The sequence below is a fragment of the Typopeltis vanoorti genome, chromosome 18 (genome assembly GCF_054136105.1).
Source record: "Typopeltis vanoorti isolate ZY-2024b chromosome 18, IOZ_Tvanoo_1.0, whole genome shotgun sequence".
Taxonomy (NCBI): Eukaryota; Metazoa; Arthropoda; class Arachnida; order Uropygi; family Thelyphonidae; genus Typopeltis; species Typopeltis vanoorti.
Genome location: NC_143566.1, coordinates 60817201 through 60843825, shown reverse-complemented (window position 1 = coordinate 60843825; position 26625 = coordinate 60817201). Strand labels below are relative to the sequence as shown.

The 26625-nt window shown below is 33.5% G+C and overlaps 1 protein-coding gene across 3 annotated transcripts in view; it reads right to left on the bottom strand.

The window, feature by feature from the left end:
* LOC150096712 (multiple PDZ domain protein-like) overlaps positions 1 to 26625 on the bottom strand; it is a 1501001-nt gene that overhangs the window by 1134461 nt on the left and 339915 nt on the right. For all 3 annotated transcript variants that reach the window (XM_090408593.1, XM_090408594.1, XM_090408595.1), the window contains one exon: positions 12294 to 12641. In XM_090408593.1, the coding sequence (XP_090264719.1) occupies positions 12294 to 12641 (348 nt within the window). The remainder of the gene's footprint in view (positions 1 to 12293; positions 12642 to 26625) is intronic.

The window sequence follows — 26625 nt, the reverse complement described above, 5'->3', positions numbered from 1 at the left end:
GCAATTAGCCGGAGAAGGGGGGGGGGGGGTGATGGTCCATGGCTGTTCCTTCTATTTGTTTGTAGAATTGTCCTTGATAAACGAGATAGTGAACTTTAAACAAGGCTGAAATATCGAGAGGAAATTCAGTTTGAATAAGGTGTAAAGTGTCTTTTAGTGTATCTCTATTCACACTGGTGAATAAAGATACTTTAAAACTGACTATAATGTGTGTTGGAGTGCGAGGTTTTCTATTTTGGTTATAAAGCGAGCCGAGTTTATGTGTGAAGGAATGTTGCCAGTATACTGCGAGAGCACTTTGGCAAATTTGCATATTGGTAAATCAATGGCACATCCTGATTATGATTTTTAGGTAGTACATATATATCGGATGGGGGTCTAGAATTATATGGTTTTAGTTTACTAGTAACATCAACAGGCGACGAGGTGATCTTTTTAAGGAATCTTTGACCTTACCAATAGGGAAGGAAGGTAGGGCGAACTTTAAGTTTCAATGTCTATATCTATAGTAGTTTAGAACTATTATGTTTTGTGATTATCAGATTTAGTAATTGTTATTTTATTATTATTCTTTACAGGAGAGGCTACTCTTTGGAGGTTTTGCTTGAATTAGTACATTGGCAACATCCAGTCTGATATTGTTGCAATATATACACTAAATTGCCAATGTAAAATCATTAAAGAACCAGGATTTTTACACTGTTACTTTGCAGATACTTTGCTATTAATGGCCAGTGTCTTATTTTAATCTTTATGAATAGTATTTCTTATAAGTACAATTTTATCACTAGCAATATAGAAAAGAGAAAGCCGATTTTAAGCTGAACATCTTTCTGTAACAGATAAGTAGATTTTCAATACAAGTTATTTCCTGTGTTAATTTTGAAACAGTATATAAACAATTTAATGCCATTTTAAAGCTGCAAAGCTAAAGATTGAAGCTTTAAAAAGATCACTGATTAACATACAGATGACTATTCGATGCCATCACCCCCCCCCCCACGTTTCATCGTGACTAATACGGAGACTTGTAGTTAACTGTTACGAAAAAAAACAGAACACGATTTTCATTGCCATGTGTAATCCCATCACACTACTCACTGGAGTCCTGAAGTGGCATACAAGCAATCTCTAGAGCAGGATTGTGGTCTGTTTATGAAAAAGGATCATGTTCAGTTGCGTCAAGGCGAAATAAATAAGAATTAAAGAGAAATCAGAATAGATTTCTTTTTAATAATAAAATCAGAATAGAAACAAATTACAGATATCTCCTACTTTGTTTGCAATTAAGGTGCTGCCCTCTAAACATACTAACATAGCAAAAACTCAAGACAATGTTAACAGCCAAGTTGATATCCACACGTGACACAGTCATATGTAACACCACAGAAATCTTAAATATAACGCCAGAGTGAACATTCGGGTTTTTATTTTTTAATCAACGAGTGGCTGGAATAAGAGATGGAGAACCGTCAGCCAAACAGATGAAAAACGATTGTGTCTGAAACATCTGGAAATGGTTGCTTATAAAAACTAGCCAAACCAGAATGTTTAATTACAAAAGATCAAAATAAAGAAGATTTGTAGAGATATTAAGGAATACACATTTTGATAATTAAGGAATGGCACTGCAATTCGATTACTAACTCAATATTTCTCAAGTCACAAAATTAATAAATGCGACAAGTAGAACAAAAATATTTATTCGTCAGCTAAATAAATAAACTATCATCTTACCGCGCTTTAACAACTCTTTTTGTTTTGTTTTTAGTCAATGATAATTATATTGGCTACGTAATATTAAATGCAGCTCAATATTTTTTTTAATCTTCAATGAATAACCGAGAAAAATTGGAAGACATACCAGAAAAAAAGTTTATTAAAAAATTATAAACAATACAAGCTTGCAATCCCAAGAATAAATGACAATGCACACTTCCAATATTAAATGTCGAGTGAAAGTAATTTTAAACTATCGTCACTACCGATATAAACATACACAATCATTAAATTATTCTTTAAATCGATAACTGAATTTACACAATATAAAAAATTACTAACTCAAACGACAAAGCAAGTACAGCACTTTTTTTTATGAGCTAATAAATTATATCTGCCTATAACACGTGCTCAAGAAATGTGATAAAAAGGACATGATAAATTTGGAATACACTTGGTGCAAGTTCTTTTCTATAGACATTTTACCATCTTTCGCTTAATGACATTTGGCCGCGACAGGATGATGGTGATTAAACGACGCAGGCGTCGAGCGACTTGAAAATGCGTAAGTAAACAGCTTTGAGAATACTAGTAGAATTGCCTTCGCCGTGTTCCACAACGTAATTTATGAGCAGGACTTATCCTCAAAGCAGAAGTTTGCACAAACACGATAGGGGTTTTCCAGGACACATGATCAGTATGTAAGGGAGATAAACGTACGTACAAAACGTGTTTTGAAATAACTCGACAAACGAATTTTTCAAGGGAAAGAAATCTTAATAACGACATGATCCCACTTGACAAACCATACTCGGAACTACTGACCGTGCAGAGATCGTAAACTGCACATATATTACCATAAGATGGTAATGAGAGCATCATTCAGGATTCCAAATGGGAAATTTAGACAGATAATTATACATATCAGGCAAATACTAAAGGTGATGTGCAGAAAATATTTTTTTGAAAAAATGCATAAAAATAAAATAAAAATGACATCCCGAAAGTGTTTCTGCTTTCCGATTTTACTTGGTCGACTATGCAGCGCTAGTTGCACAGCATCTTTATACAGTGAGTTAGAAAGAAATATGTACTACGAAGACCTACAACAAAAGTCTTCTAAATTCAGATGAACATATATTTGATACAGAAAAATTATAAAGCAGGTGAGTCTGTCTGCTTGAATGTAAAAATAAAAGAGAAACTTATCAAAAAAACAAAAGAATAAGCAGCAGGTTTATTCAAGATAAAGTTTAAGAATTTGCATTGTTAACAACAATAAACACTCAAAAATAACACTAACCACCAGCCTCGACTCATGAAGATGCACCGCACAGTGTATCACGCAACTTTGAAGCCAAATCGCAGTAGGTCATTGAAATTTGTTGTGTCACTGCGATGTAACGGATGCTTTTGCATGCGGAATTCAGTACTCTCGCATGAGCTACACCTACGTCGAATATTGTGTACGTTCATAGATTTTGCGGCAGAGAAATCGACCTGGCTGACCGAATGGAGAGTGTCGTAGCTCTACAACCGACAAAACTCGAATTCGAAACCTATCCTAAGCACGGATGTCCTATGAATATAACTTACTGATGAATTTCAAAGCCCAATGTGGGACCACTATCATACCCCCTGAAGGCCTGAACTAGATTTTTAAAAATAGTTCCATGTTTGATATTTATAAAAGGGTCTTCAATTATCAAACCCTTAACGAATGAAGTCTTTCATGGATGGGAGTCACAAAAATTATAGAAAGCTTTTAATACACAGACATTCCGAACTGTCACCACGAGTTCAAAACTATATTTAAATAGAATTTTATATTATGCTGTAAAACTTGTCTTACCATGTGTTAACATTCGCATGAACCAATGTCTAAACAGTTGACAACACTGTACTGTAAGTGGATCTTACAAATTAGCGAATGAAATTCTTCAGGTAATTAAGAGGCACTTGGTCTGAGATCTCTCAGTTACCTGAAAAAGAGTCAACATTTTCACAAAGAAATTAAACTTGAATTTATGAGAATACATCTAATGGCATGATTTGGGAAGATGGATTTTTTTTTTAATGTAACTCCCACCGACGAAAGCTTTTTGTAAACGTATAATACATTCATACGTTGTGCTAATGATATTTTTTATTAGTTGTCTTTTTGTTATTTTTTTACATAGTCCAGAAACCTTGCTCTAAAGACCAAAAACGGGACTTTTTCAAGCCACTTCTGCCCCCCCCCCCCCCAAATAAGCGGGAGTGGCAATCACTCACAAGGCGACAAAATTCATCCCCTCACCAAAGTACAATCATAAACATCCATGACTATGGCAAGATTCGAATACGCAGATTGTTAGCTGGACAGCAAATATGCTAAAACGCTCGGCCAACAAATCCAAAAATTACGTGGTTCTATTTTAAAGTTCAACGAAAAGTGGATTAGATGTTAGCCTGTTATATAAATTAAAGAGAAAAAGGGCAGTACCAGTCATCGCCCGATACGTTCGTCAGAAAGATCGAACCAACCACATAGAAATAATAACCTTCTACATCGCAAATCTTCCATCATCTCAGCTACTGAGGTTTGAATGATAACTAATAAATAGTTAAACTATTATTATTTTTTTCTTCGTTTTATAAATTACTCTCAATGTTTTTCATTTTCCTTTCTACCTAAGTAATTTACATCAATAACTACTTCATTAGCAAGAATGAAACATAACTGACACTTGAATCAAATTCCAACTTATGAAAAACAAGTCTTACGAAAGGGTTTGGGGAATGGAATGTTTTCGTAAATTGGGGAGCATCTGTATTAGCATTTACACCATGCATGTTACTAAGTTATTATCACAGGATGAGACAAATAAGACGCAGTCAATGGTTTATTAGAGACAGCATAAGCAGGAGTTTCACTAAAAAAAAAAAAAAAAAAAATTTGTAGATATTACGTTGTATGAATTGTAAATGCTAACTGAATTATTAATAGTAACTAGATCCTCACATTTTGCACCACTAGGGAAAATTGATTTTAAAATTTTAAATAAAATTAAAGTTTCAAGAAAGGCTAAACGATTTTCATCGAATATCAGGTTATTTTCGGACTTCTCTTATAGTGTAATCCCTACACAAACAAGGAAAGGACTAATAAATACCTTATGTAATAATGCTAAACGCTGAAACACAAAGTTCATTCTGAATTTATCATTATCCTAAAGACGTAAGAAAATTTCATCAACAGTCGTATTTAAAAAAATAAATAAATAAATAAAATAAAAAAGCAAACATTAACACTACAGTTATTCGCCAGAGTTGACGAATTAAGGTTTAGTTAACCCCTAAATATCCAGACTGCCAAAGTTACACAGAGAGAGAGAGAGATTAATCAGCAGAGTTTGCAAAATCTAGAGTACATTAATACCTGCTTATATTTCTTGGGTGAAACAATAAGAGGAGACGGCTGTTCCGGCTGGGTTCTTTAGAATTACGAACTTAGCGACTAACGCTGTGTGTGTGTGGGGGGGGGGGGGGTGAGTGAGTGAGTGAGAGAGAGAGTGAGTGAGTGAGAGATGCCTTAGCTGCGTGTTTTTCTATTTGGGAAAGTAAATGGAAATGAAGAATGCCGAAAAGTTGATTTGTAAGTGGGTGAAGTTAACTATATATGGAGGTTGACAACAGCTGCCAGAATATTGGAAGTAGTTTGCAAGAAACGAATTCATCAACTTTATGCCTCAAGTATTTTTTTAAACAAAGTTCTTTTGGTGTACTATTACCAATGTGTAAACAGTATTTCTAATGTTGGGCAGATTTGGGATTTATACAATGTCAGCTTTTTTTTTTTTTTTTTTTGATGCTGAAAAAACTATGTATGGACTATTTGTGACAGGAAAAGCAAGAGTATTAAAAACCGGAGTGTCCAGGAGGAAAAAACTCTCCTTGCTTGTGCCAAAGATCGACTAACTCGAGAAAATGTCGAAAATTTACAACAACGGTCTTTCTTCGGGGCCTAGTATTATGAATTCATACGCTATTTTCAGAGGTTACGCAGACTGTAATGGCACCAAATTTACAAAATCAGAAATGCTGTAGTTATGGTTTATCCACAAATGCTGGAGCGAGGGAAAAAAAAAAAAGTAAGGCATGTATGTCGAGTTACAAATGGTACCGAACCTGTCATGTTTAACACACTGCCGTCATTCCTTAATACGTCAGTTGTGTTGCTATCTTAGCCTGATTTTAGTAATTAACTGGAGTGGTTGCTTTCTTTAAAATATATTTTTGTAGTAATAAAGAATATTGCATTAGCTTTAGAAAATTAATTGATTTTGAAAATACTTGCTGCTTGTTTGGTCTAAATGGAATTTATTATGCACAACGGCATTTATTTATGACGAAGACTATAGCGTTCAAAAGGAATATTTTAAAACCAGATAATAATTTATACATTAATTGACTTTAATACCGGATATCCTGTCAAGCTAGATGAAACATTTATCCTCCTCCTGGCATCTGTACTCAGATCAATATTGTATCTTATATCTCATTACCTCTGATATTTATGTCGTTTCGAGACCAAGGAACAAGAAAATGAATGTTCTAGTATTATTACAAGTGTAAAATCTTTAGGCCGCTGTTAAAAATAAACGGAGCTAAGACTAATTATAGCATTTTTGTTATAATTAAGATTAAGCAATTTTGCTTAGGGAAAAAGTTGCAAGAGTACGATCAGCTAAATAATAAATGCAGAAAAGTATTATATATAATGCTTTCAAAACTTAAGATGTTACGCTTTAACTTCATAATATGTAATGGACTGTTGCTAATTACCATCAGTGGCCGCGAAGTCCTCCAGCGAGTAATCTCGTTAGGGCAGTAACACATTATTAATTGATGTTCATCGTTTCCCGACATTTAATGTTAGCCATTCAGCCTGTTAACCGTTTCATCCCGAACTTTATCTTAATAATTTTGTTCCATATATCAAACGAAGAAATTCTTAACTGAGTAGCTCTTAAATGCCTTCTAAAGGAAGTATACATTTCCTAATAGAATTTTCGTATGAGCTACGTTGGAGCTAATTAGATTGCATGTTACAATTATCTACTCTTGGGTCAATTTGTGCTTGTATTCCTGTTTCTCCCTTTCACTTAGCTTTTATTCATTAAGCTCAATGGTAAACAAGGAGGCAAGCACTGTTGGAAAGAGAATTCGAAAATTAGGTTTTGCCTGAGAATCATCCCCTATTCATAACAACATTAAGACAAAGTGAATCTAAACAGAGAAATATCGTTATTTAACTAAACAATCCTACTATCTATGAAGAGTTTATGCAGAAATACTAACGTGCTATGTGGAAGTGAATGCAAAACTAATCAAATACGAGGGGAGGACAGAAAATTCTGATAAACACCAAGAACGAAAATGATATTAAAGCAAGTGATATAATCACAAGAAAGAACATATCTTACAACCTTTTAACCCCATCTCACCATGTTTCATCAAATTGTAATTTATTCTTTTTCTTTTAGGATATATAAGAAGAAAGGTCAGGGGTTTTGAAGAAATTCGAAGACACAGAGGTGCAAGGCGGTTATCAAGTTTTTCGTGCTGCAAGAAACGTCCGCAACTGAGATTCACCAAACTTTGTGCGAGACTTTAGAGGACTGTGCCCCAGTATATCCACCATTTGCCAGATGAGTGGCCAAGTTTAAAACTGGGCAATCCTGAGACAACAGATGCCCCCGGTTCAGGAAGACTTTGCACAGCGATCACACCTGAGAACATCCATGCAGTGCGTTGGGGTTATCATCCACCAACATCTGAATATGCATTAGCTCTCAGCGAAGTGAATCCCCAAATGTTTGAATGTCAATCAAAAGAGATGGGCGTGTGCTGTCATCTCAAGGGATTTTGGATCATTTCGAGAAATCAGATGCAAATTTTTTGGCTTGTATTGTGACAGTTGATGAAACATGGCTTCCATCACTATGACCTGGAGACCAAACAACAATCAATGGAGTGGAGACACAAAAGTTCTCCACAGCCAAAGAAGTTCCGAACCAAAAAGCCAGAAGAAAGAGTTCTTGCCATTGTCTATTGGGGTATGGATGGTGTAACCAAGTATCTCAAAAATGGGGAAACTGTTACATCAGCAGTTTATTCAACAGCTCTGAAGAGGTACTGAAGGAAAAACGAGGGGAAAAACTGAGCAGAGGCATGTTGCTTTTGCAGGACAACGCAGCTGCTCACGAAACCCAACAGACAATACACAATTTGGGTTTTCAATGTTTGCCTCACCCAACCTATTCGCCAGACCGGGCCCCATCTGATTATTTCCTATTCCCAAATTTAAAGAAACACTTGAAAGGAACAAAATTTACCACATATAAAGTAATATTTGGAGCTGAGAACTGGTTTATTCAACAAGGAAAAGACTTTTTTCTCAGAGGATTGCAAATGATGCAGCAGCGTTGTAACAAGTGTATAACACTTCGTGGGGAATATGTAGAATAATGTATAAGTTCCATGGTTCTACCTCAATTCCTTCATGGCGATTATGAACTTTTCAGCACACACCCTCGTACACTGTTATTAATTTCAACATGTAAAGCATATCTGTTACGATTAAAAGTAATTTTCTATAGAGCTACTATATACAGATCTTAGAGGTAAGCTCAATAACTATAAAGTACACATCAACGCCAGAAGCAGTATGACGAGTGGGCGATTATATAGCACAACACCCAACTCAAGATGGATGGAATTATCGGCAGTAGTCCTTTAAAAAAAAACTGAATGTTGAAAAAAAAAAAAACATAATTATAGCATACAGCAAACGAATTGTAATTTTATAAGCGATATTTCCATTTTAAAACTGGAGCAAACATTTATTTTGTTTTTTAAACAAATGTTTGGGAAGCGAGAAAAATCTTGATAGCCAATATTATAATTAATTTTATATAAGTAGTTCGAATTCAACTAATATTCATTGTTTTTTTTTCTGAAATATGCATGCGTTTGCACAGTTATTAAAATACAAGTGGCATATTTAAAGCAATGTTTCCATTAACTGCTGCACATCTAATTACCATTTCAATAAAATAAGAGTTTGAAGTCTGCTATATTTTCACACACTATTTCTCATCTCAGTGTAACCACCCAACCTTTGAATGCACAGTCTCCACCACGTAACAAGTTTTTCAAAGCAGTCACATAGTGAAATTCTTCGGGTTATTTTCGAAACCGTTTTCTCATGTCTACTTTTACCTGCTCGTCATTTTAAAAATAGATACCCTTGAGATGCGTCTTCAATTTAGGAAATTACCATATGTAGGATGGAGCCAGGTACGGCTGTAGGGAGGAAGTTCAACAATTTGCTTCACTTTAACCGCTAGCGAAAAGATTTAGATCTGATACACGGCTAACAGATGGTATGGGAGTGTTATGGGTTCGCAACTTCTCACGTGTGGAAACTGCCATGAAAATATGCCCACGCGGCTAATCCACAAAACAGCAACGCTATGCAGTGTTGTGATATAATTGCATAATCAATAAAAATGAATTCGAATCACTCTCACTACCAAATACATACCTCGAGATCACGAATGCTTTATTCAGCTGGCTATAAGTATCCAATACTTTCTCATCTTACAATCAATTCCCCTCGAGTTCCTATATTTTAAAAACTACTTTATCATCATGTAATCTCCCAGACAAGTGATTCAAGTACTTCAAAAAAGAGATCATTGACAATTTCCCTTCGTTTGGCAAAACTTGGTTCGAATCTCACACAAAGAAATGTTATACGAGCTTTTCACTTGAAGGCGAGTTAGCTGGTTCATACGGAAGTAACAAGGTTGTGTTTCGGATGATGAAACTTGCATTTTTAATTTTGCAATAAAGGGACATTGGCCGGAGAATGGATGCAATAAACACACACAGTCTCACAGATACTCAGTAAATCTAACCAACCGAACTTCAAATGGAGTAATTAGCTGGACCTATCATCTTCGTTTTCAAAGTTCATTACGAATATTCCCGTCCTGCCTTCGTACATCAATTAATGCTAATTGAGTCCCAGAGAAGAAAAAGCATTCTTAATAATTTTTTAAGTGTGCCACCTCTCTCTCTCTCCTCTAGCATCAAACAGTATTATATCGTCGATATCACGAAAAGTACTCAAATTACACTCCATATAACAAAATTAGGAGTTATAATTAGTCAAATATTTAGAAGCTTTTTTTAAAGAGAAAAATAATCGCATTACGTGCTTGCTCCCTGATATTAATTCTAATCTCGTCCAAGTCGTGTGCAAGCAATTATCAATTGCATACCGAAATAATTTATTCAGTCACGCACAGAAATTTATAATTTCGGTCGCAATTTATCCTGTCACTTGCCTTCATTGAAATACAAAAAGGCAGCCCACAAAAACTGACATTGAGAAATAGATACTGCTGCATTAATAATTAGAAAGCATTCAAGCCTTATTACTGTTGTAAAAAGGCTGAATAGCTTTCTAGAAGTCTGCATGATAGCAGATCGATTAAAAATATTTCTCACTTTTAAAAGAAAAATGTACACTAAAATGTTAAATCAACGATTTTTGAATTGAGTGAAATTAATCACTCTACTCACCATCGTACAAAGATATATAAATACTAAGTTACAATATTCCTCCACAGAAACTGTAATCAGATAATATAAAAATTCTATTCTTTGTCACACGCAACAAAGGGTGCAAGATTCTGAAGATATATGGGATCAAAAACATGCTAGTATGTCTCAATAATGGAACTCGATCATACTGACAGCAATTCAAAACTTTTACCACTTACCTTAATTAATGAAAATACAGTCCGAAAATCCTTTGCCGCTTGTGCATTTTGATGACGGCAGACTAAACTTTCCAAAGGTTAGTCAGCATTCATCTGCACGTTAACACACTAAACAACCACTAACATCTGCAAAAGCAAAACTTAAAGACAATAACTGCAATCAATTACAATTCCAGAAACACAAAATAAGACATTATCTAGGTCAAAAATGGAACACTTTTGTCCTAGGATAATGTCATATATTCTGATATCCTTGAATTGTAATTGAGTGCGCTACACTTAGCAGAATGAAACAGACTTGAATCCTTGTTTTGATTAAGTTATCTTCACATTTAGGACTCCATTACAATATTTTTCTAGAAAACTACTGTCAATTCTCTTGATGATACTAAAATGATTTTTTTTTTCTATGTAAACTATCAGTTTCGGATTAAACTGAGATGTAACTAACTGAGAAAAAAGAAGAAAAAAAAGAAGAAGAAGAGGTTAATTTAATAGAAAGCTTTGATGCAATTAAAGTTTACTCACTCCTAACAACAATGTCAACCTCAAATTCATCCTTCTATATATATAATACATGAAAAAGTGATATGAAAAAATAGTGATAAAATGATAAAAGAAAAAGTGATAATATGAAAGAAAAAGCTAAGCTATCTTTGATCTTGTACTCACCACTTAAAACTGCATACCGTCTCGACTCCTATCAAGGATTAAGTTTTCAATATCCTTACCTTCAAGACACATGTATGTTAATTAATATCCTTCTTTTTAAATCGTATTAAATTCAACTGTTTAAGCCCAGTGGTTAAAAAAGGGATCTACTCAATTGCCAAAAATAGCTTACCTTTTTCTTTCATATTGTAAAGATTTTAGGAGAATCATGATTTCAGTAATATAAAGTATTAAAAACAAAGATGATTTCGATGATTTATAAACATATACGAAATAGTTTATTCCCGAAAGGGAACATTTTCGGGTCTTCAATGAGGGCTCTCACACACAGCCTGCACTCGCTGAACTTTGTTACTAAAAAACAGATTAGTAAACAGCAATATATAGCAGTTTCTGAGGAAATTACGAGGGGTGGGCTGAAAAATTCTGATAAACACCTAGAACAAAATGATATCAAAGCAACTGATATAACCACAAGAAAGAAAATATCTTAAAACCCTTTAACCCGCCCATATTTCATCAAATTGTAACAATTTATGCTTTTTCTTTTAGTGTGTATATATATGTATATATATATATATATATATATAATGTATATATATATATAATGTATATATATATATATAAAAGACACGAGAGATTTTGAAGAAATTCGAAATAATAACGTTTTAGCACGCCATCGTACTTTTCTCAACCATTTCCAGAACATGATTTTATATTCTGCATATATCTTTTTTGACGTTATGCAAAATCTCAGAAAGAGATTAATTTTAATGCCCTCAACAATAGTTTATTATTATTAACACCATTAACACGGCCTTGCGGAATATTAAATTTATATTATATTCAATAACCATATTAAAATCATGTGATGCCATAGCAATAGTAAAATAAACTTTTTTTTCAAGCTAACGATTTTTCATTTCGATGTGTTTTTTGCTAATCTTTAAAAAATGCATAGCAACGTTAAAATATGAAATATCTAATTAGAGAAAAATATTATTACCTCAATAATGAGATTCATGAGAGGAAAAAAAAAAAAACATGCTATAAACTTTGGCTTACCGGTAAAACCTCGGTCGTTTCGACTTCTCCATTGGGATATAGAAAGGGACGTTCAAAATCTTGGACTTTGTATGGAAGGTGCTCTGGGTATCCATTATGATCTTGTTGAAACATCGTTAGATGGCGTTCCACTTCGTCAGGATCGGCTAAAATACGAGTGGGAACAATGGGCGCGTTACTATGTAAGGCATTGTAATCAGGCGATGCGGGTTCTATAGGGCGAGCAACAATTAATCGCACGTGACTGCCTGACTGACGGAGCACCATTGCAACCTGTTCGGATCCCATTCCACGCAGATTCACTTCGCCTATCTGTAATATGTGGTCTCCACTCTGAAGGCGATTATCCTATAAACAAGAATAAAAGTTAACATCTTGCAAATATGTAATCGAATATAAAGTGAATGTAGCCACCAGAAAGTGAACTTTTAATATTAGGAAATTGCTCTGAAATGTAGGTAGTTGTATCAAATATTAGTATATTATGAAGTTAGAGAGCCTTGGATTCTCTTGCATATATCTGATAAATATATGTAAGAGAATAAAAGTTGACATCTGGGCAGAATGAAGTCTAATATTTTCATCTAACGCTTGATTTATTATTGAGGACCATAATAGTACGGTTCATGTAAATTGTTGAGCGAGTGAAAGAGAAAGCACGAATATAATGTAAAAGTAACCTTTACATGATTTTATACGTTAGTTTTAAATGTTAAGGATTATTTCCCTGCCAGTATAACATACGGTATTGTTCCTAATTTAAGGGTGACTGAATTCTATTTTTCCTCAATGTATCCTCCCTCAAAATAAATTTTCGTTGGTTTTAAGCGTTTCGCAAAATGTACTATTTTACATACCACGTTATCATATATATATATATATATATATATATATATATATATATAACGAATCCACTCTCCTTGGCTGAGATTTGTTCAAGTTTTAATAGACAAATAGAAAACAAAATTTGGTTTCAACCTGTCGATTTTTATTCAGAAATATCGAAAGATTCTGGTATGGTTGAATAAAATTTAATGATGTTTGCTATAAATAGCGAATTACAAGGAATATTTAGCAAATCAAAGGGAACAAATGGATTACGACCAGCAATTAAAAGACAGAAGCTCGCAGGAGATCAGAATTTCATAAACTTCTCATTTTGGCCAAATGTATCATTAAAAAAAATGGACGCATTTCTTGGGAATTGTTGTTATCATGAAATCTTCTATTTAGTAGTCAAGGTTATTAAGTTATTAAGTGGAGCTTTTTACTCATACATGTAGCTGCACGAGGATCACCACTATTAAAAGAACGTTTAAGACTTACTCCAAACTTATTCTTGGCGAAGTTCTACAAGAAAGTTTGCATTTAATAAAACAGTGTGATTTACAGAAGAGAACAGTCATGTTCTAGAATACTTGACCAGTCCAGTTTTAGAATGAAGCAATGCGGAATACACGGCAAAATATTTAGCCTAACAACCTTGTTAGGCTAAATATTGGCCTAACAACCTTGGCCTAACAGAAAACAGAACAGGAATTAGCATCTACTAAATCAAGTTAGATAAATTTCTATGAAGAGTATATGATATTATATTCAATCTATGAAAGCATCCAGTTCTTTACTATAACAACAAAGCGCATGAAAAAAAAAAAAAGGTTTCAGGGAAAGGTAGCGTGAGTAATCCTAGAAATTTCAAACTGTGCTATCAAATCAATAATAGACGATCGTAATAATGATCTTCTCATCTGATATGAAATTACACGGCGCACACACTTATTTACTCAAGCATGAGGCTTCCTGACAGAAACACAGAGTGCATGAAAAGTAACGAAGTTAATACTTTATCGAGATAATCCGATTTATCGTTTACAGAGGCGCCGAATATAAGTATATATTAATTTCTATGGTTCATATATTTGTGAACAGTGAAGATCACAAAGCATTTTACCTTTCAATAATAATTTATGTATTTATATTCACGATTTCGCATAAATTAATTTTTATATCCAGACTTCAACATGAAGAAAAGCCCTGCTCTATGATGGTATCACGAAGAGCGTTATTGAGGTGTTTTTTTTTTTTTTAATGTGAATCCCATCTACAAAAGACTGTAAATGTAATGCATACATCACTACTATGGATGAGCAAAGAAATAATCCAGAAACCTGCTCTAAAGACCCAAGCATGAAACTTTTGCAACTTTAGGCTTCCGGTAAACGCTAGGGGGAGGGGAGGGAGATAAGAGTATAATGTCTGTCGATGAAGTTTCTTTCATCAAAAGCTATTCACAAACCTGCTTGCGCTGAGTGAAATTCGATTCGAAGTTCTACTGTCCAGAGAACAGAAGAATTACTCATTCGAACAACCAGCCCGGCAAATTGTCCCGATTCCTAGCTTATAGCGACCAAATGATTAACTGCCAATTCATCCCACAAATAACAAGCAAACTGCCCAAACGAAGTTTAAGTTTTTTCCTATGTTCTCTCAGATTCTAAACAAAAAATAGCAAAATTCATGTCGCATTTAGTCACCTAGCCAATATGTATATGAAAGAATATACATGGCATATATAGCATTCCCACCATTCTTTATGTGGGTTAATTTCATCACCGGTATTAAGACGACCGCCCTGCTTACCAAAAAGCAGGAGAGGTTTGAAAAGTTTTTCTCTAGAAGCAGTTATCGGATTATGTAAAACAGCTCTCCTAATTTACTACAGGTTAACAACTTTTTGTATTTGGGAGTCACAAAAACAGATGTGAGATCCTCTCTTTCCTTATCGTATACGATACTAATGAAAACTGGTTTAGGTTAAATGGCACAATTAAGCGAACGTTAAATCAATAAACTATAACAATCAATGTTTTATATAGTTATATAATTGAGTACAGAAAACTGTTAGTTTTTCACAGACGTTACAGTTCGTAAGTTTACTGTAGGTATCATGGGCGCTGCTCCACTGAAATGTCTACATCATTCCTTCACTTTTGTGAAAGCATGTGAAAACTACCATGTACTGGTTAACATTTCAGTTCAGCTTCCAACTTACCAAACCACTAGTAGTTGTTTTCCCCTTTCCCTCTCCCAGGGCCATTCGAAGCATTTGTCCCAAGCATTCTTTAAAAACATGCACGTCTTTTCTCCTTAACCACTTATCCAAAAAGAACACTGCTGTGTTGTAAGTTTTGTTACCACTCAGGCGTTAAGTTGACGTATATTTATCCCATTATGTAATGCAGGATTTGATACAGTAAAAAAAATTAATTAATAAAATAAACCATTATATTTGTACGATCTTATAAACTAGAGATTCTTGCACAAATTATACCCATTGTTAACAAGAAGGCATTATTAAAATTATAACACATAAAAACGCACTAGTAAAAGTCAAATTTTTAAAGAAGTCGTTATTAACATTATAAATACACAAAAATGCTCTGTGTGAAAGTTACGTTTCACAAATTTTAATGAAGTCGCATTATCGTAATTATCTTCTGCTAGAGTGGGAATGAAATTGATCCACTAGAGTTAATTTCATAAATTACTCCAAAATATACTTGATAAAGGCTTCTTTCTTACAATAAGGAAGGAAGGATTTAATTTACAAAAATCTAGAAATTATACAGAACGACAAGTCAGAAAAAAATAATAATAAAATAGTGGGAAACCGGATAAGTTAGCTGTTAGCTATGATAAAAAAAAAAAAAAAAAAAAAAATCCTGTACAGAGAAACCATGATCAACGCATCTTAATTCAAGAGGTAAAACTACCACCGTGTAAGCCAATTACACGCACCACCAATAATGAATGTAATATATAAAAGCAAGGAAATCAATAATTATGTCAAAACCTTCCCACGACGAAAAATAGAGTGCCAAAACAAGTGTCAGCCTACTTAGCGAGATAATATGAAAACCAAAGTAAATATAGCATAAAGTGAACGGATGGAACAATTACAAATAAAGCAATATAACAGAAAACGGCAAATTATATGAGAAAGCAAGTATCAAGATATCATAAATTCAACTTCAAAATGTTTAGGATTTCATCCTAAACTTGGGTTTAGGATGAAATCATTATAATTAAGAGGTATCATCTGTTAATATTAGCTGTCCGACAATAACATTAATAATAATTTATTTTTTACTGTAAATTGATACAGTAAAAAATAAATAAAATAAAATAAACCAGTATATTTGCACGATCTTATAAGCACGAGATTCTTGCACAAATTATACACATTGTTAACAAGGAGAGTTATTAAAATTATAACACATAAAAACGCACTAGTAAAAGTCAAATTTTTAAAGCGTTAAAACGGAAAATAAATGCTTAGTTGCGTTTATATTTGGTTAAAAAAAATAGTGAAATCGAATATCTTCAATTACCGATCGACACAAAAAACAGGGGGAAATATTTATTTTTGAAGATATTAAAATGTATTTAACATTAAGTTAATCAACAGAAACTACTTAGAATTGTGGATATCGAATATTAAAGGCCAGAAATTATTTCCAACGAAAGATTGTCAGAAAATTTCACTACAAAGATTTTTTTAAAGCTCTTAAATTTAATCTTTATAGTTAGCTTCATTACGTCACATCGTAATAAGCGATGTGACGATGAACATAATATTTAGTATACTCGTATTTCTATCAATGTTCATAAGAAAAATTTTAACATAAGATTCAGTAATCTATCTCTAAGAAACCATACATTCTTCTAGAACATATTATCTTGAACAGCACAAGGCAAAATCAGTTATTTAAGACATTAAACATACGTAAAAGTAACCTAAGATTCGAATACTGTCGAAAAGAAATCAGGACATAAGTAACAAATGAAAAAGTAATCATGACCTATCCAGACAAAACTCTCCTGGATCCCTCAAAACAAAGCAAAGCAAACAAATCCTTTACATAACCGCAACCTAACTGCAATGCAGATTTGGTCGTCTGAATTTCGATCTGATAAGGAAATGATGGAGAATGTACAGAAGGGGATAACTAAAGTAATATCAGATCTACAATATGTTGACTGTGAAGTTAGATTGATCATACGTGACCATTAAGTTTTGTAAAGAGTGAAAAATAGGTGATATGATAAATGCACACGTAAATTAGTGGCCTTACCAGGGGACATTTTCAGGGGATGGATATCAAGATCCCGCTGAGAAATAATATGGAAATTTTTTCCATTGTCTGTGCAATGTCTCATGATCGCCTCTATAGAGCAGAGTTCCCAGATCATCTAGCCCTAAGCCACCCACAGAATACTGAAAGTGCTATAAGTAACCAACATATGATTAAACTTCCTTCATTGATGCTTGATGGTTGCATAGGCGAAGTTCTCTTACATATTACTGTAATTTAAGATTTATTGAGATTGTCCTCAGAAATGTGATGTCAGAAAATTTATTCAGATACTAAACGTCCATTTACGTTATTGCAAGAAGTGAAATTGCATGAACTCGGTTTTGACTTAAGCGAATTCAATAAATAAGAATACAATGAGAAATATAAGCATAGAGGAACCGAGGTACTAAGTCGCTGCTTTTAGTAATAACTATGCAGAGTTTGAACAGTATGAAGGAACGTTAATTTCTATCTTCAGCGATCGTACTATGACAGGCAATAGTAAAATTACAAACTGAGACCACAATTATTTAAATATCAATTTGCTTATATGCGAATATTTAAATGTATTATACTATTGTAGTACAAACATTAAGCTATCGCGAGAGATAAAGCTGTACTAGGTAATACATCGCAAGTGATATTACTCAGTATATTTATATTGCAGCACTTGGCTCATTCTGTCTTATGAACAGAATTTTTATCTAAAATGAAAAGGCTCAGCCCTGATTCAAAATATGCTTTCCTGTGGAAAACTGGAACAAGAGCTTTCAATTTTTTTATCGGCTGTTTCATTCCTTATTGCATAACTGACAGGGCTACCGTTGACAATTGAAAAATATGCACATTATGCATTTAGCGAAGCTATGTCAGCCTCTCAAAATATCAAGTTACTGATGTTGTCAATTATTAGAATTATGAAGACATACCATCTATACTTTAAAAATAAACGATTTTTTTCCTCCAACACAAATTTGGATTTATTAGACTGATACAACGCAAAAATGCACGTCTCTCCACATCAAATGAAAAGAAATTAGTTATCTCAGTGTAGCCATTATCATTTAACACCAATCTTGATCAGATAAGTTTCCCAAGTCGACTTTTAACAGAAATATGAGGAATTAAAGTACAAAAATTAGGCAAAATAGTCTACCGCAGAGACAGAACTGTACTTCCTCAGCACCAGCCGCAGTAAGATAATGTTAGATAGTGTTCCCAAAATCATGATGTCAAGAATATTAGACCAAGTCTTGAATATGTCAAGAAAGAAGTCATTCCAAGAACCAAATGTACACGAAGATCTCACTAGTTCATATCATTGTGTTGCAAGACTAATAGAAGATGATTCTATCCTACTTTCTAGGCGAAAGATTCCTGGATGTATTGATTTCGGACATTAATCTCCCTAAATACGGAATAGCAATTTACATTAAGAACAATATCACTCAGTATATATACTGTCTGCCAAAAAAGCTTACAGCAAAAGAGAATCTTTAGAGCCGCCATACAGATTTCTGAAATAACTATGACAACTGTATAGAAACCTTCTGATGCCAGTTGGCCCAATCCTATTCTTTCCCAGCATCTTTCTTGGTGATTTCAAACGCTATTATTCTTTACGGGATGCCAAGCACCTTGGTGGGAAAATGGGTAAACTAGGAGGAAAGTCAGAACTTCTTTTCTTTCTTTCTTTTTTAAATTCTAAAAATTCTTGAATGCAATTCAAGCTTGCACTCAGGTCGACAGAACATAAAATACATTCCCAACCTTTGTTTTACTGTCTTCTATGCCTTCCAAATAACGAGAACTGTTATCATCTGCACAGTAATTTTAGCAATTTGGAAATTTTAGTAAAGACTGATTATAGATAATTTGAAAAGCAAGCCGACTTCAACTTCAGGTGAATCGAATCCACTAGTAGAAACGGTGACGATTCGTTGAAGATGTCAAGGAATGGGTTGAGGGGGGCGGTATCCAGAACAAGATGCTATTGCAGAGATTACACTCCTCGATGGATTAAAAAACTGTTACATTTTCTTGATAAGATAACTATATGAAGGCTGTAAATAACTAGCTTTACGCGTTCTTTCCTAAGATCTGATCAAACAGAAGATCTTCAAAACATTCCAACAATTCAACATACCGAAATATAGCAATGGATCCATACAGAACTAGTACTATGTATAATAACGATTTTAAAACCTGCAAAAAGATCTCTATTGTCCTATTGCTTTGTTAAAGCATCTTCCATGCTGACTCTGTTCAATGATTTTTCCACTATCATCTACAGTGAAATTTCCACAGAGTGATGTTCAGACCTAAAGAAGTTAGTGTGATCAGGTGCTGATTTTTTGATCACATATACTGAAAAAATGTTTTTTGGGTATCTTTGGTCAGCTTATAACACTGTTTGGATGGAGGGGGGGGATTAACCTTGAAATTCCTAGAGATCATCCCTTGCTCTCACTCAAGATTGCTAATCAATATGCTATCAGATAGAGGTATTCACGTATATTTCATTCGCTATTTTTCCACAATGATTTCCCTGAAAGATACGTTCTTTCCGATCTCTATAGCTATCACATCTCACGTCGGTATATAAATTGTCTCTCGGGAATTTGAGTATGCAGATGCCAATTTCACTTGCAACTCGGGATAGCGCCTCCTTTCAGTTTGCAGAACAAACTTGACAAGCACGTTAAAGAACGATGCTTACAATTTAATCCAAATTAAGCAAGCCATTGCTTTCCATTTAAACCACAATCAGACTATCTTGGATTGACTCTAAACAGATCATTGACTTTCAAAGAACATTTGACAAAGATTAGTGGTAAAACTAAAAACTCGCAATAACATCTTGGAGAAACGAAAAGGCTCTTCATGAGATGCCAACATACGACAAATAGTTTCAGCACTATTCCAGAGCAAAATATTGCCCAATGTGACTTAGTGCTCATCTTGTCGGCAAATATCATGACTAACGTAATGGCTTCAACTTTTATCAACATTGCTCCTACTCTATTACAGAGGAAAATGGATAAATTTAGGAAACCAGTGCAAGTAAAATTACTAGAATCGTGATCTGCTCATAACATGAAGACACCTCCCACACTCCCAGCTGCCCAGTGACTTAAATATTGACAAATGCCTGCAAAACTGAAATGTAAATATTACGAAAAGTCTCTGATATCACAGCGGCCTGGAAACTAGTGGCGGGAGCACACACACACACACATTTATTTACTTATGTCTGATTCGATCACTTTGATTTTCAAGACATCTAAAACCTTACACAAATGAATCGGGATATGACATGAGAAATACAAAGAATTCTCTTTAAACTAAGGGCTATGACAATTTATTCCAAACCATTAAACATTATTACTAAGTGATCAATATTCTCTTATCCGAAACTTTTATCGCCTTTCCTATGTTAAAATCTGAAGTTTTAAATACGGATTCAAAATCTCTTAAACCATGACTTTATTTATTTTTTTTTTTTTTAATTTCACCTGTTTATTCTTTCATCGCTTTCTATATGCACATCACTAAATAAACAATACTACGACTTCCAGATAATTTTTTTAGAACTTTAAATGAAAAGCATCAACTAGTTTTAATCTAAACTACCTTACACTTAAAAGGAAAAAATCGGTCGATGAATCTGTTAATACAGCGTTTCTCAAAGTGTGGTACGCGTACCACCGGAGGTACGCGAAAGATCTTCATGGGAATACGTGGCAATTTTCGCCTATGCATCATTAACGCGTACAGAGACATTTGCAATCAGTGTAATATATTTCTCAACAAATAGTGCAATTAGAGACAACTGGGATAAAAATGGCACTAACTAATAAATCACATCTCCCCTTCAAATTAAAATGCTGCATAGACTCAAGCAAAACCATATGTTTCCGGTGCATATGGTTTTGCCACCACGCCGTCGTGAACGTGTTAAAACTAAGAAATATATAGTGAATTTGTTTCAGACATTATGGAATTCGGTTGAAGAGAATTAGCATTTCAACTCAACTGTTGGCTTGCCTTTGTGTTTGGTTCGCGCGTTTTGTTAATGCCGGACCTCAATCATATGTACTTCTTCATAGCTGCTCTATCTCTACTGCCCTACCATTGCTGTCTGTTTCACGCTCTGCTTTTACTTCTCATTAGTCATTTGGGAAGGATTGTTCATTACGTATCTCAAGTCTTGTAAATTACTGGTAATTTTTGCTTGAAATAATGGGAAAGAAGATGAAGCTACTCGGGTGGATGACTGACGATGTGCACACAAGGAACTCTTCTCGATGCCAAAAGTAGCGTTAACGAATACGAGCTTCTTGGTAAGTCACACCATTTTCAGTTTTTTTTCTGAAAACTTTAGTTTCCGAAAACACCCGCATGTATCTCGCACCACGATTTTTAGTTTAATTTTGGGGAAAAAGTGAGAGTTATATTCTAGTAAATACGGTAATTTTTTTAGCCTTCAAATTCTTAAGTATGGATGATTGGTTAAAGACTAGATTTATAAAATGCACAAAAGAGAGCAATATAGCAAATACAAGTAGTTGTAAGCAACAAGAAAACGTTGATATTGTATCTGGATAAAACGAAATTGATAAGGGTGTGTCGTCTGACATCTCTAGAAAATCAACTAGGAGGAAGATGAAAAATCTTCGTAAGTATGATATGAGATATGAATTACTTGAAATGATGAGGAACCTATTCCAAATTTTGCTCTAAAAATAAATCATATTTTTTGTTTACATGAACATATAAATTCAGATTAAAAAGGGCATTTTCAATGAAATATACTTTATTTGTTTATTATTATTTTGATAAGGGGGGGGGGGGGACTTGGTAATAATGAAAATTTAAGAAGGGATACACGGATATCTGAAGTTTGAGAAACTCGATGTTAATAGATAGACAAATTTGTAAAATCATGTGTTAAATATGTTAAGTACATAGAATTCAATGTACCTTAATCTCACTAATCCTTTCTTAAAAGTTATATTTTACGGACGTTTTATGTATGTGATTGGTCATTAGGCTGCTATTCAGCGTTTTTTTTTTCCTCTTTAATCTCGTAATGCAATATTCATTGCACAGTTAATAATTTTAAGCTTGTATATAATTAGAAACAAAAACAATCTAAAGTTTAAAATATTTCGTAGGATTGGACTCCCAGGAGGTATCATGTAATAATAAAACAATTTATATAAAATGCCTGGCTGAGTGAATAGTCAACGTTCAACCAACACATTCGAATGCCACGGATGTTTGTCTTTAAGTGTGAGACCACTACACTATTTACTGGAATCTGAAATAATTTTGAAGAAAAAAAAATAATAATAAATAAAAATAAAAAATACTAGATTTGATTCTAGAACAGGATTATCTACTCCTAGACGCCTACCCACGGTACTAAATACACAATATGATTACCTTTCGTAAGTGAGAGTTATGTTAAATGTGCAGAGAACATTTAATTCAATCCATCTACAAATATACAATTTGCACCTTGTTATTAAGTTGCTATATGTCTCTAAGATTTACTTAACCAATTTTATTTATATCTTGGAGGCGTATGAAAAAAATTATATTCCTTCTTAAAATTTGAATAAATAATTTGCAAATAATATTTTTTTTAGAATTCCAAATGTTTATCGATGAAAATAAAAATTTTAATATATCCAATTTATCTTTGACACTGAGGTCCATAATTCAAAATTATCGCGTAACAGATTTTGAAGAAAAAAAATAAACACATTCACAGCTTTTACAAAAAAGCACATTAAATGAAAAATATTAAGTGGACGAATTAAATTTGAATTAGATTTTTGAATTTTCAATCTTCCGAGGAGAAATATCCTAAATCGAAAATTCAAATATAATTTCGTATTCGGTATTGAAACTTTGTTGTGCTACATAAAATCACGTGAATTTAATATAAAACCTGAAACACAAACGACAGTTCGTCGCTTGTTAGCCTCATAACAAAGCTTTCAGGTTCCTCATAGCCGTAACAATTTTGCTGTAAAACACTAGCCTAGCACAACTAAAGAGAAAGAGAGATGATGAATGATAAATGCTACCTACAATCTTTGTTGAATATGTTTGTATCGCCAACTTTTTTTTTTCCCCTTCGAGTTTTGTAGTGTCAATGTAATTACAGACCGTTTCTCAATATCACGAAAGCAGCTATGATGACTTCCGACGAAGCAACTCGGATGACACAAACTCAAGGAGTAAATCTTGTAGCTGCAGATCAGTTTCTGAGAAACAACGTTTTTCAAACATCGATCGGTTCGTAGTACCGATACTGATAAAGAATTCCCTTTGGGAAATCTGCGTCCTGACATAACGGAAATGGACGACTATCACAAGTGAAACTTTTGTTGCCGCTCTGTAATGAACAGATGGATAGCAGTTTAAACAATAAAAGCTAAACACCCCGTGATCAAAATGAAACTATGAAAAGAAAAACATGGTTAAATGTTTTTACTTTCTGTAATACAGATCATTTTCCTCTAATGACTCTCCCCTTCATGAAACGTCGCTTTAATTGTTTAAGGAACTTGCCTTGTTTAATCGCTCAGATCGGCGATTTTCAATCTGTGACCCAGAGTTTTCTTATTGAAGCATATTTCGGTTTGATTATCCTAAGGCTTGTTAGATAAATATGGTAAGGATCATATTTGGATCGATAAAACGCAAGATGTTCGATTATTTTCATAAAAATTAAAGTGCAGTTCAAACAAAACCTTACTAAAATTCACATACGATATTTAGTGAATGAATAAAATCCTTATGTTTCCCACGCTTTTAACGAGATTCCACTGAATTACCATGTACAATAACCTGATGAAGTACCACCTACTGGCCTTTACAAAGTGGAATATTAGTTTAATAAAAAATATATTGCACATCCGTTTTCCGAATGTTTCTCAAATCCAATAAATTCCAATTCAGATTTTAACTATGTTTATCCGTTTTCAGTGAAATCAAAATGTAAGGAGAAATCGCGTACCTTAAATATTTATTCTACAGTGGTATCTGGCTAATCCGAACTAATAAAAACCGTGCTTGTTCGGATTAGCGAATTTTCCTCCAAGAGACAACAATAACTAGCGTTTAAGACAAAAATAATCAGATTCTAATGGTACATCAATTAAATTCTGTAAATAAATGAAGTAACTGATTGAAAAAAGCTGCTGTACTGTAATGTAAAACTTAAAAATTAATATAGTACACAAGTTTATTTTAGTAAAAAATTTAATTTGTATGTACCTGTATTGTTGAGGATTCTTATTTAATAAAATTGCATAGTTCAGTACGTAACTTAATTTGCGTAAAAGAATCACTTTCTTGTACACAACATAAAAAAAAAAAGTTTTTTTCAGATTATTTTGACACAAAAAATGCTCGAATGTCGTATCGGAGCTGCATTTGCAATAAAATTTTGTGTCATTCTGCTTAGCACATTCTATACACGTTAAAACTGTTTTTAATGAGTATAGAATGTTTTACTTTTTTTTTCTTCGAGTTCTTTATCGTCATTGTCTTCTAATTCATTTTGTAGCATCATATTTATAATTTCAGCATCTAATTTTGATTTCTAATTCACTTTGGGTTCTACCTGTAATCCATTCCGTAACTTCTGTTTGTGAAATTTCAACATCTGGATTTATATTTTTAACCAAATTATGCACGTTTTGAATTTCCTCTTTTTGTGTATCACCGTAGTTATACTGTACTGTAATAATAATAAAATAAATAATTATTAAATAAAAATAATAGTACTCAAAATAATAAGTAATAAATAACTTTTTTTTTTCTTTCAAACCGCAGTTCGGATTACTGGAGGGTTCGGGCTAAAGATGTTCGGATTAGCGAGATACCACTGTATTTTGTAAGAATTCGTGACAACTTAAGGGGGAAAAAATAACACATTTTAAATTTAAATCTGCATGAAATACTACGAATGCGTTACACGGAACATTAGTACCGAAAATAATATAAGGTGGACAGAAACAAAGCATAGTTTAAAATAATTCTGAAACACACAACCTTTCACAAAACAAAGTATTTCTGATCATTTAATCGCAATAGATGTTCCGACAATCTTGTAAAATGAAATTACTTAAATGAAATTTCTTCACATTAAAAACCTAAACAATTTTTTCTATGCAAAATAGATCACTTTTCCTAATTTAAAATACCTAAAAACTGCACGAACTCTATACCTTCTGTAACAAGCATTCAAAGTAACAGCACGATCAGAGAGAGAGGTAAGGGTATTACAGCATTAACGGCTTTCATGAGTACTTTTATTTAGGAAGAGACCTCTATACCAGACATAACAGAAAATTCTAACGTTAATTTAACATTGCCTTTTATTCGTATAGCGAAGACGATAAAAATCTAACATAATACTCCCGACAACCAGTACACTAACTACAAATCATGACAGATAAACGAGAACAGGTTTTCGTAAACAGCGGTCCCAGAGAAATATTTCTTATAGTAATCCAAATCGATTTTTGTCGATTTTGTAAGATTTTCTGTTCTGTTTGTATGAGGGGGAACTATTTTTGGTATTCTAGCGGAAAGTTCACGTCAGGTGCAATTAGAGTAGAGAATGTAATAAAAGAAATACGCAACGTATATGAAAGTCGCATATAGAAAAGCATGAAAGTGCGACTAGCCCACACACAATATCATCCCCCCCATCTCTCTCTCCTTCTGAAAACAAAAGAGTGTTAATTAAGTTCTCAATTAAACTTGATTCTTGTTTGCAAGTGGGAAGAAGCGACTAGTAAAAAAAAACTTAAAGCACTTGATTGCGTCGAAGGTCACATGAAGGTCTGAGAAACTGCCTGACTTCTTCTCTGGTGTAAATACAACTGATAACAGTAAAATTTCGCTTTAAGATGCCTTAAAAGCATAAAACAGGCCTATAACATATTTCGTTATAATCACGTGTTAAGGTATAAAGTATGGATTGGAGTAACCGTGAGTTAATAAACGTTGTCTTCCCAAATGGACTAAAAAATGATCACAAAGAAGAAGAAAAAAAACATCACTGAAGTTTGGTTATCACACGCTTATCATTTGTAAGGCAAAATTTAACAAAACTGCACAATGAAACTTAAATTGAAAGGACGACAAATTTTAACAGAAATCCTAAA